Source organism: Trichosurus vulpecula, chromosome 1, assembly GCF_011100635.1.
Source record: "Trichosurus vulpecula isolate mTriVul1 chromosome 1, mTriVul1.pri, whole genome shotgun sequence".
Classification (NCBI taxonomy): domain Eukaryota; kingdom Metazoa; phylum Chordata; class Mammalia; order Diprotodontia; family Phalangeridae; genus Trichosurus; species Trichosurus vulpecula.
The window spans coordinates 309,370,189-309,387,537 of record NC_050573.1 but is presented as its reverse complement, the minus strand read 5'-3'; the positions used below and the strand labels follow the sequence as shown (position 1 = coordinate 309,387,537).

The window sequence follows — 17,349 nt, the reverse complement described above, 5'->3', positions numbered from 1 at the left end:
CTGCTGTTTTGTACGTAAGGATCCCTGGAGGCCTCATAGTGACTTAGAAAACCATATATTAACATTATCTAAGTTAGATTATATTTTTATTTATTTTGTTAAATATTTTCCAATTACATTGTAATCTGATTCTAGCCTTATTTTGGGCTCACTGTTTGACATCTCTGCTATACTGGACCTGGAGTCAGGAAGATCTGAGTTCAAATCTGGCCTCAGAAACTTAATATGTGACTCTGGGCAAGTCGCTTAACCACTACTTGCCTCGGTTCCTCATCTGTAAAATGAGGACACACTGGAGAAGCAAATGGCAAACTACTCCAGTATGTTTGCCAAGAAAACCCCATGCACAAGCCCATAGGGCCATGAAGAGTCAGACACAACTGAATGACTGAACAACAACAGCAACAACATTGTGCAACAATATGCTAAGTTCTGGAGAGACAAAGTCAAAGACAGTAGGTACTGTGTGGAGTGACTAGTAGCCCAGTTCAGCTGGGATGTAAAGCTTATGGAGGAGAGTCCAACATATTCAATACTGTGTGTTTCCATATATCTATATCTATATCTATCTATATGGACATATATAGATATATAGGCATATACATATGTATTCTAGTAAGTAGATTAGAGGTACATACAATCCAAAATGTGTTAATTTATTATTAATTTTTAATTTTCTTGCTATGAACATGACAAACCTCGATGAATATAAATGTTTCCACATACAAAGAACATGTACAAGTGGCAGTGAATCTCTACTGCATACAGCTAACAACATCTCTCAAGTTATTTGTCTTTATTTCTGTAAGGACTGTTGTATAATTGTATTCCTGTAATCCCTGTGTGTGTTTTGATAAATGGACTCCCAGATATATTATACATTCTCTCATTATTTGAATGGACTTTCTTTATCTTTTTCTCCTGGATTTCGTTAGTAACATACAGAAGGGCTAATGATTTCTGTGGACATGTTTTATATCCTATATCTTTACTGAAGTTTGTATCAATGAATTTTTAGTTAAATCTTTAGAATTCTCTAAGTAGACTATTATTTACAGAAAGTGATAATTTTGTTTTTCCTTTACATATGTTTATTCCCTCAATCTCTTTTTTCTTGTTTTATTGCTGTAGCTGGTATTTCTAGAACTATATCCAACAATGGGGGTGACAATGTATATCTTTGCTTCACCCTTGATCTTATTGAAAAGGCCTCTAGCATTTCTCTATCTAAGATGATGCTAGCCCTTAGTTTTAGATACTTAGATAGAAGTTTATCATATTAAGGAAAATCTATTCTTATGTTTTTTGAACATAAATGAGTATCATATTTTTTGTAAATATTGATATAAAGTCATGTGATTTTGTTAGTATTATGGGGCTATTATATTTATAGTTTTCATTATATTTGAACAACTCTACATTCCTTGTATAAATCCCACTGGACAGAGTAAATAATCTTTATTTATATGTTTTCTTTAGTCTCTTTATTAATATTTCATTCAACATTTTAGTGTCATTATTCATTAGATTTTGGTCTTTGTACCATAGGAGCCATTTGACATAGCACCTTTATCTATTTTTGCAAAGAATTGTTCTTTGAACATTTGATAAAATTTACCTACTAATAATATAGTGATAGGGTTGGGTTTTTTTCCTTTGGGAGTTCCTTTATGTTTTGTTCAGGGTTTTTTTTCTTCTGAGATTAAGATTCTGAAATTCTCTATTTCTTATTATGTTAACCTGAGTACTTTATATTTGAGTAAATATTCATCTATTTTATTTAAAGCATCAATATTGTTGACATATAATTGGGAAAAATAATTACTGATATCTTCCTTTACTTCCTTTTTATCAGTTTTGCACTCTCCTTGTTCATTTTTTATTTTTGCAATTTGATTTGATTGTCCCCCTCCTCTTGGAGGATCAAATTATCTGATAGCCTGTCTATATTTTTTTAGTTTTTAAGAGAAAAGGCACATAGTTTTAGTTACAGATTCAGTGTTTTTAAATTTTTAATCTCTTTATTTTTAGAACTTTTATTTTGGGATTTAATAGGATTTAATTTTTTTGCTTTTCTGTATTTTTTTAGTTGCATGCTCACTTTATTAATGTGTTCTTTTTCTCACTTGTGTTGATTAGTATTGATATGTTTGTCTCATTGTCATTTGCTTTGATGATATTTATTTTTTGTTTCTATGATTTGTTCTTTGGCTCACATATTCTTTGGGATAATATTATTTACTCTTCATTAAAGTTGAAATACTTTCTTAAAATACTATTTAATAATTATGATTTTTATTACTTGGTGGTTAGTAAAGGATGAATTTAATATTTCTGAGTTTTAGCTTATTTATGGTGATTTTTTTTTTACTTTAAATTTATTTATTTGACATATTTAGTTTTCAGCATTGATTTTCACAATAGTTTGAATTACAAATTTTCTCCCCATTTCTACCCTCCCCCCCACTCCAAGATGGCGTATATTCTGGTTGCCCTGTTCCCCAGTCAGCCCTCCCCTCTATCACCCCCCTCCCCTCTCATCCCCTTTTCCCTTCCTTTCTTGTAGGGCAAGATAAATTTCTATGCCCCATTGCCTGTGTATCTAATTTTTTAATTGTATGCAAAAACTTTTTTTTTGTTTTTGAACATCTGATTTTAAACCTTTGAGTTCCAAATTCTCTCCCCTCTTCCCTTTCCACCCACCCTCCCTAAGAAGTCGAGCAATTCAACCTAGGCCACATGTGTATCATTATGTATAACCCTTCCACAATACTCATGTTGTGAAAGACTAACTACATTTTGCTCCTTTCCAACTCATCCCGCTTTATTGAATTTTCTCCCTTGACCCTGTCCCCTTTCCAAAGTGTTTGTTTTTGATTACCTCCACCCCCATCTGCCCTCCCCTCCATCATCCCCCCCCCTTTTATTTTTTTTTTATCTTCCTCCCTCTTCTTTCCTGTGGGGTAAGATACCCAACTGAGTATGTATGGTATTCCCTCCTCAGGCCAAATCTGATGAGCGCAAGGTTCACTCATTCCCCCCTCATCTGCCCTCTCCCCTCCTCCCACAGAACTGCTTCCTCTTGCCACCTTTATGCGAGATAATCCACCCCATTCTATCTCTCCCTATCTCCCTCTCTCAGTATGTTGCTCTCTCATCCCTTAATTTCATTTTATTTCTTTTAGATATCTTCCCTTCATCTTCAACTCACCCTGTGTCACACATATATATACACATAGATATATACATATATACACATTCACTTATATACATACATAAACATATATATATATATATGCATATTCCCTTCAGCTACCCTAATACTGAGGTCTCATGAATCATACATGTCATCTTTCAATGTAGGAATGTAAACAAAACAGTTCAACTTTAGTAAGTCCCTTGCAATTTCTGTTTCTTGATTACCTTTTCATGCTTCTCTTGATTCTTATGTTTGAAAGTCAAATTTTCTATTCAGTTCTGGTCTTTTCACTGAGAAAGCTTGAAAGTCCTCTATTTTATTGAAAATCCATATTTTGCCTTGGAGCATGATACTCAGTTTTGCTGGGTAGGTGATTCTAGGTTTTAATCCTAGCTCCATTGACCTCCGGAATATCGCATTCCAAGCCCTTCGATCTCTTAATGTAGAAGCTGCCATAACCTGGGTTATTCTGATTGGGTTTCCACAATACTCAAATTGTTTCTTTCTGGCTGCTTGCAGTATTTTCTCCTTGATCTGGGAGCTCTGGAATTTGGCGACAATATTCCTAGGAGATTTCTTTTTGGGATCTATTTGAGGAGGCGATCGATGGATTCTTTCAATTTCTATTTTGCCCCGTGGCTCTAGAATATCAGGGCAGTTCTCCTTGATAATTTCTTGAAAGATGATATCTAGGCTCTTTTTTTGATCATGGCTTTCAGGTAGTCCAATTATTTTTAAATTATCTCTCCTGGATCTATTTTCCAGGTCAGTGGTTTTTCCAATGAGATATTTCACATTGTCTTCCATTTTTTCATTCCTTTGGTTCTGTTTTATAATATCCTGATTTCTCATCAAGTCACTAGATTCCACTTGCTCCAATCTAATTTTTAAAGTAGTATTTTCTTCAGTGGTCTTTTGGACCTCCTTTTCCATTTGGCTAATTCTGCCTTTCAAGGCATTCTTCTCCTCATTGGCTTTTTGGAGCTCTTTTGCCATTTGAGTTAATCTATTTTTTAAGGTGTTGTTTTCTTCAGTGTATTTTTCAGTATCTTTTTGGGTCTCCTTTAGCAAGTCATTGACTTGTTTTTCATGGTTTTCTCGCATCCTTCTCATTTCTCTTCCCAATTTTTCCTCTACTTCTCTAACTTGCTTTTCCAACTCCTTTTTGAGCTCTTCCATGGCCTGGGACCAGTTCATGTTTTTCTTGGAGGTTTCTGTTGTAGGCTCTTTGACTTTATTAATTTCTTCTGTCTGTATGTTTTGGTCTTCTTTGTCAGCAAAGAAAGAATGCAAAGTCTGAGACTGAATCTCAGTGCGTTTTCGCTGCCTGGCCATATTCCCAGCCAACTAACTTGACCTTTGAGTTTTTCAGTGGGGTATGACTGCTTGTAGACTAACGAGTTCTATGTTCCACGTTTGGGGGGGAGGTGCTAGCTCTGCCACACCAGCACTGCTCCTTCCCCAAGAACCCCCAACCCGAACTGGGCTTAGATCTTCGGCAGGCTGTGCACCCCTGCTCTGATCCGCCACTTAATTCCTCCCACCAGGTGGGCCTGGAGCCGAAAGCAGCAGCCGTAGCTGCCCCACCTCCGCTGCCCCCGGGGCTGGAAGCTGAACCACGAACTCCTTCCACTCCCGCAGCTTTTCCCACTAACCTTCTCCGCAGTCTTTGGTGTATGTGGGTTGAGAAGTCTCGTAACTGCCGCAGCTCACTGAATCAGGGCGCTAGGGCATGCTCTGCCCGGTTGCTTGTCTTGTTGGTCCACGCTGCTCAGGCTGGGCTCTGCTCCACTCCGTTCTCAGCTCCCAGCTCCCAGCTCCGTGCGGGATAGACCTCACCCAGAGACCATCCAGGCTGTCCTGGGCTGGAGCCCTGCTTCCCTTTGCTGTTCTGTGGGTTCTGCCATTCTAGAATTGGTTCAGAGCCATTTTTTATAGGTTTTTGGAGGGGCTCGGCAGGGAGCTCAGGCTGGTCCCTGCTTTCCAGCCGCCATCTTGGCTCTGCCTCCCATTTATGGTGATTTTAATGCCATAGTACCATGTTGATTTTTTCTGTAAAAGTGAGAAAATATATACATTTGAGAAATGTGTATATACTTCTTTTATTCTCCTTTAGCAATCACCAGACAGCTATCATATTTAAATTTTCTACAATTTTATTCAGGTCCCTAACTTCTTTATTATTTGTCTAAGTCAGAATAAGGTACCTTGAGGTTTTCACCTGTTATGGTTTTGCAGCCTATTGCTCCCTGTAATTAGTTTTTCTTTTAAGCACTTCTATGCAATGCTATTAGGTATACATAACTTAAGAATTACTATTATTTTATTTCCTAAGATGCCTTTAAAGCATAATGTAATTTTTTACTGCTTATCTCCTTTTACCATATTTGTTTTCAATGTTGCCTTTTCTGAGATCTTGATTTCTACCTTTGCTTTTTTTAATTCACCTGAGGCCTAATACATTTTCCTCTGACCCCTCATTTTAACTCTCTGAGTATTTATGTTCCAAGTGTGTTTCTTGTCAATAACATGCTGTTGGGTTCTGCTTTCTCCTCCATTATGCTCCTCTCTTCTGTTTTATAGGTGAGTTAGCCTCATTCACATTCAGTTATGATTGTTAATAGTGTTTCCCCTCGATTATATCCTCATGCTTTTTCCTCTCTTTGCCTTCTATCCTTCTATTTACAAAGAATAAGAAGGTGGTGAAAGATAAGGAATGAGATCATCACTAATAATCTATCATTTAAATACTTGGATCCTACTCTCCTTTTTGTTTCCTAACCCAAAGTCTGTTCATTTGCTTTCTTTCTTTTCTTTTAATTACCACTTAATGATCCACCATCTAAGACTGAAATTTGATTTGCTTGTGGCTAATCCTCCCCATCTTCCACTTTCCTTTCTACCTGTCAGCTTAACAGTTGAATTTAATGTATTTCTATGCCAAACTCTTTGTCTTTGTGTGTGTGTGTGTTTCCGTGTGTATGTGTGGGAGGGGGTATGGAAGTATGTGTTTGACCCTCTGATGGTTCACTGGCCTTGGCCCAGTCTCTGTCTCCTTCTCCTTTCACAATCTCCAATCAGAAGATGGATCTATCACTTCTTGTTGCCCTGACAGGCCCCAGTCAGATGTCAAGAGTACGTGCTGTTCTCAGTTGATGAATCTGCCCTTTGTTGTGCTATGGCTCCAACAAATCTACCAAGCCTTTTCTCCCTGCACAGTGAATGACTTTGGAGTTCCAGCTCTTTCCCCTGGTCCCAGTCTAACAGGCCTTGGCCTACCTCTTTCTGGCTCCATGGGATCTTACATTGGCTTCATGCTACCTTGGAGCATCCCCAATCTGAGCTCCCATAGGCTCCAGACCTCATTTCCCTGAGCCCACCCTGGCTTCTGCCTTTCCTGGCATAATCCTTCTTTTGGCACCAGCAGGCTCTGGCTACCTTCTTGTAGAGCCCAAAACTAGATGGAAGAGTTCAGTGCTATTTTTCTTTGGTCTTTTTGATCCTTAGTCCATCTGGTACCCTATTAGATCTTTGCTGAGTTTTTTATGGAAGACCTAATCATCTCTAGGACCTTTCACATTGCCATCTTAACCACAAGTCTTGTGGATTGTTTTTAAATGTTTAAGTTGACTTTGAGGGCCACAGAAGTTAAATCTAATAAATTCTTAGGGAGATAATGGTCAATCCTGGAAATTAATACATCAATTGTAATGATGTCACTCAAAAGAAAGAAGAATTTGAGTCATTTCGTGTATTCCATGGTGGGTTTTTTTTTGAGTTGTTAGGAATGTAACCAAAGGATGACTTTTCAGATTTCAATCTGAAATAAACTTCTGTGTAATCTTTTATCTAATGTCAATTCTCGGTTCTCATTTTAGTTAACTCTCCAAATCACTCCTCGGTGCAACAGTGAGAAACATTATGAGCATGAGGGACGGTGCTGCACAAAATGTGATCCAGGTATATTATGCATTCCTCCTCTTATTTTCCCCAAACATAATTGCTTTTATCTAATGAATCATTACATTATTTCTGTGCTATTCTAAAATCTCCCTTTTCTCGGGTAAATAGTACTACCATCAAGTTGCAATATCTGTAATTGTCCTCTTGGATAAACCACAGGAAGGCAAATTTTTAAAAAAATTATTTATAGCTCCCTAACCACCTCCAAAAACAGCAAAAACAATTTTTAAAATTCCTGTACTGTATCCTCGCTGGAACCCAATTATTAACAAAGTGTCTCAAGGAGGGAAGCAGGTTTATAACTCTTATTTTTCCCCTTAATAATCTGATAATTCAAATGCTCAAAGTGTAATAAAATAACAGATAGACATAGAACTTCTACTAGATACTGCTAACATCTTGATATTTTCCTCTTTGGATGTATTCACACTGGAATTGTCAACCACCTAGAATGCCTTTCATGATGCTATACCTTCTTTCCATATCACTGCTGAGAGTCATAAGCTGTATCACGTTACAATTTTCATGCCATATATGCATTCCTAGATCTATGCATGCTTCTCTTCTCCCTGCTATTCATTCGCACTATCCAAATGTTTCATGCTCAGCCACTGTAAAGTGCATTTCATCTCCTAAAGACTAAATGAGACACAACCAGCTATGGTGGCCTGAGTAAAATACTCACTGGATAGAATCCAATAAGACTTGCATTAAGATCCTTCCCCTGACACATGCCAGCTGTGTAACAACGGGCATATCTTTCATCATCTTAGTATCTGAACCGTCTCTGGAAGTCTATAAGTTAGAAACAAGAGTGTGTGATCTGCATTGATGGAATGAGTTTTCATACTGGAAGTTCCTTCCACTAATAACACAGTTCTGGACACCTCCCCCCCCCCAGCAAAAAAAGATTAAATAAAAATGAGGAAAATATGGGATATTCAACAAGATTTTTTAAATGCCTTCTATAGGAGAGAGAGAGATTATGGTCCACCTCAAGTGCACTCAAATGTACCTCAAATGCAAGTGAAATTGTCCTTGGGGTTTGAGTGTGACAGGTGATTCCACCTCATAACATTGTCTTTTAGGTGTTTCACTAACAAAACCCTCTTTGATAGACATCTAAAATTTTACCAAATTTTGCTGTGTAGCAGATAGTGTTACTACAGGGTGCTAGTACAAAAGACTTTCTTCTTAATCTGAAAGAACCTGAGAATGGCTGAGATTACATTCAGGATGCTGGCGATTGCTAAAGGGGAATAAAAGAAGTATACATATTTCTCAACTGGATATATGTTCTCACTTTTACAGAAAAATCACCATGATACTAAAGCATTGAAACCACCAAAACAAGCAAAAACTCAGAAATATTAATCATCCTTTACTAACCACCGTATAACAAAAATCATAATTATTAAATAGCTGTTCAACGATACACAAATTCATCTTCACCCATTACACAGTCTAGGTGACATGGCCACCAGTTGCAGTCTCTTGTCAAGTATTTCTTAGTTCTCCTGTCAGCTTGTTCCAACTAATTAGTAGTCTTTATCACACTTGAAGAAAAATCCTTCTGGGATGCAGCTTGGGGCTTTGTTGATAATCTCATGGGTTTTAGATTTTTTTTTCTTTTTAAGGAAAGTATATGTCTGAAAAATGCACTGCCACCTCTGAAAGCATATGTTTACCTTGTGGCCCAGATGAATATTTACATACTTGGAATGAAGAAGATAAGTGTTTGCTGCATAAAGTTTGTGACAGTGGTGAGTCAATCTGCACATTCTCTGAAGTGCAGCATTCAGCTTTTGCACCCAAAATGATCTTTTCAGGACATATTTTATTCCTAGAATCTATCAGAATGACTTCTTTCACATTTTTGTAGATGTGTTGCTATTTTTTTCAGCATTAATGAATTGTGACTGTGGGTGACCAGAGACCTCATTTGGAGTCACCATCAGAAAACTATATTGTATTTGTTTCTTGTGATGGGAAAATTTGGTCCTGGAAATTTAGCTTAGTTTTGCTGACATTGATTCTGAAAAAGAATTTATGTGTCCACCTATCTCCCAGTTTCTTTTAAAGGGTTAGAGACTATTAAAAAATAAAACATCCAGAACTATGTGATTACCTCAATAGATGCAGAAAAAGCCTTTGACAAAGTACAACACTCATTTATGCTAAAATCTGTACAAAATAAAGGCACAGAGGACTTTTCTTTAATATCAGAAAACATCTCCCTAAAGGGTTAGAGATAGTTTTTAGGTTTTGGCTGAGAAAAAATGAATATGGAAACTTTACCTCGTGTGAAAGCACCTGATTTAATTTTTTTATTCCTCACTGTCTAGTAATGACCCTGACTCATTGCCAGCTTCTGGAAAATAAAGATTCATTCAGTTCTAACCAAAATTAATTGAAACAAATCATAATCATAGCTAGCATTTGTATAGTGCTTTATAATTTGTAAACTTACAAATACCAAGATACTTCACCACTAGATCACTTCAACAAACGTATTATGAAAGCTCCTAAGAGGCAAGGAATGTTTCATTTTGTCTTTGTATGCTAAGCCCTTATCAAAGTACTTGGCATCTCAGCATTTAATAAATGCTGCAGAATGCTATGCCATGCCTTGGGGGAAATATAAGTTTTATATGACACATAGCCCCTGCTCTCATGGAATTACAGTCTAGCAGGGTGTTATGACATAAGTACAAATACACAGTTGCACATGATATGTGTATTAGAGAAAAGCAAAACAAAATTCTATGCAAGGTCCTGCAAGATCAAGAGAATTAACAGAGGGGGTCAGGGTAAGGTTCAGGGAGAAAGTGGCACTTGTCTTGGGTTCTGAACAATAGGCAGGAATTCAGTAGGCAAAAGCTGGTAGAAGGAGAACATTCTAAATATTGGGTACAAAGTAAGTAAAGGCAAAAAGGTGAGGAATAACATGGCGTATTTGAGGGACAGAGAACACCACAGTTTGGGACAATAGTAATATGAGATTAGGCTGAAAAGGTAGGGTGGTGCCAGATTGTAGAAGGCCTTGAATGTCAGAGAAAAGAGTTTGAACTGTAGATACTGGAACCCCTGAAGATTTGGAGCAGAGAGTAACATGACCAGATCTATATATAAGGAAATCTATTTTGGCACATTAAGAGGATTGACTGGAAAGTAGAGATAGAAGACCTCTTAATATGCTATCACAATAAATCAGGCAGGTGATAATCAGGACTTGAACTAGGGTGATAGCTCTGATAACAGTTTTGTATTTCCAGATATGGGAAGGTATATATGTGAGCAGAAGGTATATATGTGAGTGTTTGGTGGAAGAGTCATAGATAATACCAATGTGTTGAGCACGGTAGTGCAACAGATTAAAATAATAGAGTCAGAAGGATGAGGAAGGAAGGAAACAGGCATTTATTACTTATGGCTTACTCCTTTGTTACTTACTTATTACTCTACGCCAGACACTGTGCGAAGCTCTTTATAAATATCATCTCATTTGATGCCTACAACAACTATGAGAGGTAGAAGCTATTATTTATTACTTATTGCTTACTCCTTTGTTACTTACTTATTACTCTACACCAGACACTGTGTGAAGCTCTTTACAAATATTATCTCATTAGATGCCTACAACAACTATGAGAGGTAGAAGCTATTATGGTCCCTATTTTACCGATGAGGAACCTGAGAAAAACAAAGGTTAAATGACTTGCCCTGTGTCACTCAGCTAGGAAGTGTCTGAGGCTGGATTTGAACTCGGGTCTTCCTGACTCTAGGTCCAACACTTTATTGACTGTTCCACCCGGCTGCCTCTGAGAAGCAAATTTAGGAAGGAATATAAGCTCACTTTTTTTTAACAAGACAAGTTTAAAGTACTGGTGAGATATTCAAGAGAGGAAGCCCTTTAGGGTACTTGGAGATACAGGTCAGGACTGAACCAAATAAGACTATGATGATGTTTGGGGAGAGATCTGAATGGGACAGTGTTGACAGTCAGGAATTGAAGAGTACTGTGTAATGATGGTAGTCCTGATTTGAGAAATGACACTGTCGTTAGCCTGCAAGGTCTATATGAGTCAATAAATTAATAACGTGACACAGCTACCAAAAACACTGATGCAAAACTAAGACTGTATTAACAAAAATATAATGTCTAGGAATAAATAAGTAAACACAAATGCCCTCTGCCCTCTGCCCTCTGCCCTGGGAAGACCGTAGCTGGAGCCTGTTTTTGGTTCTGGATCCATATTGTAGAAAGGACGTTGATTAGCTGGAGAGCCTCCAGCAAAGGGCCACCATGGTGAAGCAGGGTTATAGGGTCAAATCTTTTGTGAATTTTTCGAAGGAAATAGGATGTTTATCCTAGAGAAGAGAAGACTGATAGACATGATAGTTTTCTTCAAGTATTTGAAGGCCCTCATGTGGAAGGTTATGAGGTATTCTGCTTGACGCAACAGGAAAGAACTAAAAGCAATGGGTAGAAGTCTCAAGCAAGCAAATTAAAGCTTCTGATATAAGAAAAAGAAACTCTAATAATTAGAGCTAGGTTACCCCTGAAGACGTTCAGGCAAAGACTAGATGACCTTTCGTCCAGTGTGTTGAAGAGGACATTCTTGTTCAAATATAGGTTGGACCAAATCATAGATCATGCATTTTTTTAAGTTGGAAAGAATCTTATAGATTATCTAGTCCAACCTCCTCATTTTACAGATGAAGTAAAGTGACTGGATCCATGAGAAATTTATGTTATACAACCCCAACCGGTCCCTCACTGCTGTTAAGTAATTTTACTCTACCTCCTTTATCAACTCACTATCCCACGTTGCAGAAGTTCTTCCAAACCTTTTCATCCCTCCTCAAACCTCCCATGGCTCCTCCTCCACCCCGCCTCCCACTAAGCTGAGGACCTTGCCTCATATTTCACAGACAAAATTAGGACCATTCACCATGAACTCCCTCTTCTCCATCTTTCTCATCTCCCATCACTCAGAAGCCTCCTGCCACTGTCTCCTCCTTCCCCCCGTCTCAAATGCCCTTACTCCTTACGAAGGCTAACCCCTCCACCTGCCCAAATGATCTCATTCCATCCCATCTTCTCCAACAGTTTGCCCCCTCTGTCAGCCCCACTCTTTCACTTGTTTTCAATCTGTTCATCTCCACTATCTCATTTCCCACTGCCTGCCCATGTTTCCCTCATCCTGGAAAAAACCCTCCCTTGATCCTTCCGTCTCTGCTATCATCCTATTTCTCCTTGGCCCTTTTTAGCTAAACTCTTCAAAAAAAGGCTGGCTACAATAGGTGCCTCCACTTTTTCTCCTCTCACTCTCTTCTTAACCCCTTACAATCTGGCTTCCAATCTAATCATTCCAGCAAAATTCCTTATCATTCCTCCAAAGTCACCAATGATCTCTTAGTTGCCAAGTCCAATGATCTTTTCTCAAACTTCATTCTCCTTGACCTCTCTGTAGCCTCTGACACCATTGATCACTCTCTTCTCCTTGATATTTTCTTCTTTCCAGGTTTTCAAGACATTGCTCTTTTCTGATTTTCCTCCCACCTATCTGACCACTCCTTTATCTCTGTTGGATCCTCCTCCAGAAGACACCCTTTAACTATAGGTGTCACTTAGGGTTCTATCCTAGGCCTTCTTCTCTTCTCCCTCTATACTACTTCACTTGGTGATCTTATAAGATCCCATGAATTTAATTATTTACCATGTTGATGATTTTCAAATCTACCTTTCCTGCCCCAATCTCTCTGCTTACCTCCACTCTCACATCTCCAACTGCCTTTCAGACATCTTGAACTGGATGTCCAGTAGACATCTTAAAGTCGATATGTCCAAAACAGAACTCAATATCTCTCCCCATTGACCCTCCCCCTGCCCTTCTGCCTAAACTAACTTATTAACTATCGATGGCAACACTACTTTCCCAGTCCCTCAGACTCACAGCCTAGTGGTCATTCTGGACTCCTCATTACTTCTCACTCCCATATCTGATCTGTTGTCAGGGCCTGTCAATTTCACCTTTGCAGCATCTCTCAAATGCATCCTCTGCTCTCCTCTGACACTGCCTCCACCCTGATGCAAGCCCTCCTCACTTCATGCCTGGCCTATTGCAATAATTGCTGGTGGGTCTGCCTGCCTCGGGTCTCTTCCCAGTCCAATCCATCCTCCATTCAGCCACTAGTCATTTTCTTAAGAAACAGGTCCAGTCATGTCACCCACACACACTCAATAAACTGTAGTGGCTTCCTATTTCCTCCAGGAACAAATACAAAATGTTCTGCTTGGCATTCGAAGTCCTTCACAACTTAGCCCTCTCCTACCTTTCCAGTCTTCTTACTCCTTACTACCCAACATGCCCTCTTCCATCCAGTGACATTGACCTCTAGGCTGTTCCATGAACAAGACACTCCATCTCTCCAACTCCAGGCATTTTCTCTGGCTGCTTCCTATGCCTGGAACACCCTTTCTCCTCCACTCTGACTAGTGACCTCCCTGGCTTCCTTCAGGTCCCAGTAAATTCCTCCTTTCTACGGGAAGCCATCCCTGACCCTTCTTAATTCCAGTGCTTTCTCTCTTTTAATTATTTCCTGTTGATCCTGCTTCGTCTGTATTTGTTTATATATTGTCTCCCTCATTAGATTGTAAGCCCCTTGAAGAGGATTATCTTTTATCTCTTTTTGTATCCCCAGCACTTAGCAAAGTTCCTGGCACATAGTAGGTGTTTAATATTTATTGAATGAATGAATGAATGGATGGATGGATGCCAAGGTCATACAGGTAATAGATAACAGAGTAGGGAACGATAACCTTTTTCTCTGACTCCAGAGCCAGAATTCTTTCCACTGCATCAGAAGAGATAGCCTATGCAGTCCCTTCTGCCTCTAAGGTTCTGTGTGCATGTGTATCAGTCAGTGGTGGACACTGTCAGATATCCTATACATCTATGTTGACAGGTCAAGCAGGATTACAGCTTCTTAGGGCCAGAGTGCCCCATCATGTGCCTGTCAAAACACAGAGCCGGAGGGGTGGTGAATGTGAAACACTTTTGGAACCATGCAAACCAGGGACTTCTACACTACAGTCTGGGGAATCATCCACCCCCCTACCCATTCATGTGAATCATCATTGCCCCTCCAAAATCTACCCACTAGAGTATAATTTCTGAAAGTGTCATCTTATCTGTGTGTTTCTGGGAAGAGCAGGGAAACTGAAGTCTGTGTCTTAGCTGGATGGTTCAGTAGATAGAGTGCTAGGCCTGGAATCAGAAAGACGAGTTCAGACACTTACTAGCTCTGTTATCCTGGATAAGTCATTTAACCCTTGCCTGCCTCAGTTTCCTCAGCTGTAAAATGGACTTGATAATAGCATTTACCTCCCAGAACTGTTGTAAGGATCAAGTGAGATAATAGTTACAAAACACTCAGCACAGTGCCTGCAAATTTATAGGTACTTAATAAATGTTTCCTTCCCTGCTTTATTAACTTCCTCTCTTCCTTCTCTCTTTCCTTTTCTTCTTTCTCCCTTCCCTCTTCCCTTCCCTTCTTTTTTACTTCCTTCGCTCCTCCATTCATTCTTCCTCACTTCCTTCTTTCCTTCCCTCTTCCTTTCCTTTTCTCCTTCCACCTTCCCTCTTCCCTTCCTTCTTTCCTTCCCCCCTTCCCTCTTCCCTTCCTTCTTTCCTTCCCCCCTTCCCTCTTCCTTCCTTCCTTCCTTCCCCCCTTCCCTTTCTTCTTTCCTTCCTCCCTCCCCTCTTCCCTTCCTTCCTTTCCCCATCCGTCTTTCCTTCTTTCTTTCCTTCCTCCCTCCCTCTCCCTTCCCTTCCTTCCTTCTTTCTTTACTTCTCTCCTCCCTCCCCCCTTCCCTTCCTTTCCTTTCCTTCCCTCCCTCCCCCTTTTATTTCCTCTAAAAATCTGGTGAAAACTGGGAAGCCAGCCTTAATTCTTCAAAGAGGGATAAGAAAGTGTCATTGAGAATATTATACGTGTGTTTATATATATATATATATATATATACATATATATATATATTATGTCTTGTTATATTACATGACATGATATGTGATATGATATGATACGATATGTTATGATATGACATATGGTATTCTAAAAGTCTTAATTCACTTTTAAGATCTTAAACCACACTGGGCTCTTTAGGACACCCAGTATACTTCAGGAAAGGCTGGCTTACTTCCAAGCTATGAGTGTGCAGTTCCAAAGCACTCCACGCCCAAGCCCCAAGTGTTTTATCAGTGTCACATCTGCAGAAGAAGTCGGGACCCTTACAAAAAGTCACGGATTCACTTTGATGTCAATAGATAGCAGCAGGGCTGAACCATACACTATAATGTGGGAGCAGGGAAAAAATGGGAATTTCCCCCTAGCTCTAGCATGGCCCCAGGCCATGAATGGAAGCAGGTATTCCCCACCACACCAAACATTACTTCAAGAGTGTGACAGTGGGGCCAGGCTTCTCTTTGCAGCTAAAATGAAGACTTTAGGAACTTAATCTACAAGAGTTGTGTGACTTTCATCAAGGAGGGTAAGGCAGGCAAGCCTCTTCCAAGCAACATCCCAGACTAAGGGATGGAGTGGACCTTAGAGAGGAAGAGGAGAGAATAAGCGTTTATATAGTTCCTACCACATGCCAGAAACTGTACTGGGTACTTTTATAAATATTATATACTTGATCCTCACAACAACCCTGATATAGGTCCTATTATTATTCCCATTTTACAGATGAGAAAACTAAGAGAAACAGAGGTTAAATGACTTGACCAGGGTCACACAGTTAGCGTCTGAGGCCAGATTTAAACTCAGATCTTCCTGATTCTAGACCCAGCACTCTCTGCACTATGGTGTCACCTAGTTGCCTCAGATCATTGAGGTCTCTTGTTTTATAGACAAGTTATTCTTGTTTTTCCTTCATTTTCAAAGAGGACCAATGACATCATGGGGGGGATGTCCAAATAAACTGTTGCCAGAAGAGATTAAGTGACTTACGGAAAATAGGTAGAATCGGAGCCACGATTTGAAGTCAAGTCTTCAGATTCCAAATCCAGCGTTTTGTTTTTTTTTTTTCCAGTGAGCCACGCTGCCTTTGGCTTTCTCTCAAGAAATAATTTTGCTTGCAATATTTGCCTCCAAATCTAAACTCTGCCAGGCCGGGAGCTGTTTCATTTTTGGCTTTTCTCTCCCTGTTGCCTTGCACATAAGTGCTTAATCAATATTTATTGAATTGTTTTATGTCCTTTACATAAATATCAAGGCCATGTACCCATGAAGCTTACTACAGCAAAATTCCATTTATTCTGATTATAAACAGTCAAAAAAATCAAATGACCAGATTTCTAAAAAGCATTTTACACTATAATTTGATGAAACAGAGCCAATGTAAAATAGGTGTCAGGAATTTAGGCAAAAAAAATGTAACAAGCATATGTCATAATGTCAGTAAAGCTTTAGCTCCACATGGTCTAAGATCAACAGATCCTAAGTCAGAGGACTGGATTCCCTATCTCAGCTCTGCTCCTTACTGCCCTGGGGCAAATCACTTAATATAACTAAATTTTGGGACTAGTCACCTGAGCCTCAGTTTCCATCTGCAAAATGCCAGATTAGACCAGATGATCTCCTTAGTCCCTCTCAGCTCTAATTCCTCTAATGCTGCCACATTTTATATGTACACAACTAGGCAGTGATTAGTAATGATCAGAACATTTCAGCCTGAGGCAGTTGCAAGATCCTGAAGGCCCAATGCATTTTTTTTCAGTTTACTTTGAGTGTTAAATATATTTATTATTTTCGATTCAAGAAACATATATTGAGTGCATACTACATGCAAGATACTAAGAACACAGATGCAAATACAAAAACAAAATAATCCCTGCCTTCAAGGAGTTTATATTAAAATGTAGTTAAAATTGGATCCGCCCATTTCCCGTTAACTGAAATGTTAGTGTAACACCACATTCTCCAACTAGTTTGAACAAGTGAAATCTTAGCAACCTTGCCACAACTTGCCAGTCCTTTTACTGTACTCCAGCTGACTTCATATGTTATTTCTTAGTGATCATCTTATCAAAAACCCAAATGTCATTCTCCAACCCCAATACTTACAGCAGCCGCCACACTTAGCTTCCCACTTCACTGAGAAGTTTGACAGAAACTCT

General features: G+C 39.1%; 1 protein-coding gene across 2 annotated transcripts in view; it reads left to right on the top strand.

Moving 5' to 3' along the window:
* TNFRSF11A (TNF receptor superfamily member 11a) overlaps positions 1 to 17,349 on the top strand; it is a 120,089-nt gene that overhangs the window by 55,852 nt on the left and 46,888 nt on the right. Inside the window, exons 2-3 of one of the 2 annotated variants that reach the window (XM_036742167.1) lie at positions 7,078 to 7,159; positions 8,800 to 8,925. In XM_036742167.1, coding sequence (XP_036598062.1) covers positions 7,078 to 7,159; positions 8,800 to 8,925 — 208 coding nt within the window. The remainder of the gene's footprint in view (positions 1 to 7,077; positions 7,160 to 8,799; positions 8,926 to 17,349) is intronic. The other variant, XM_036742168.1, reaches the window with a different exon arrangement.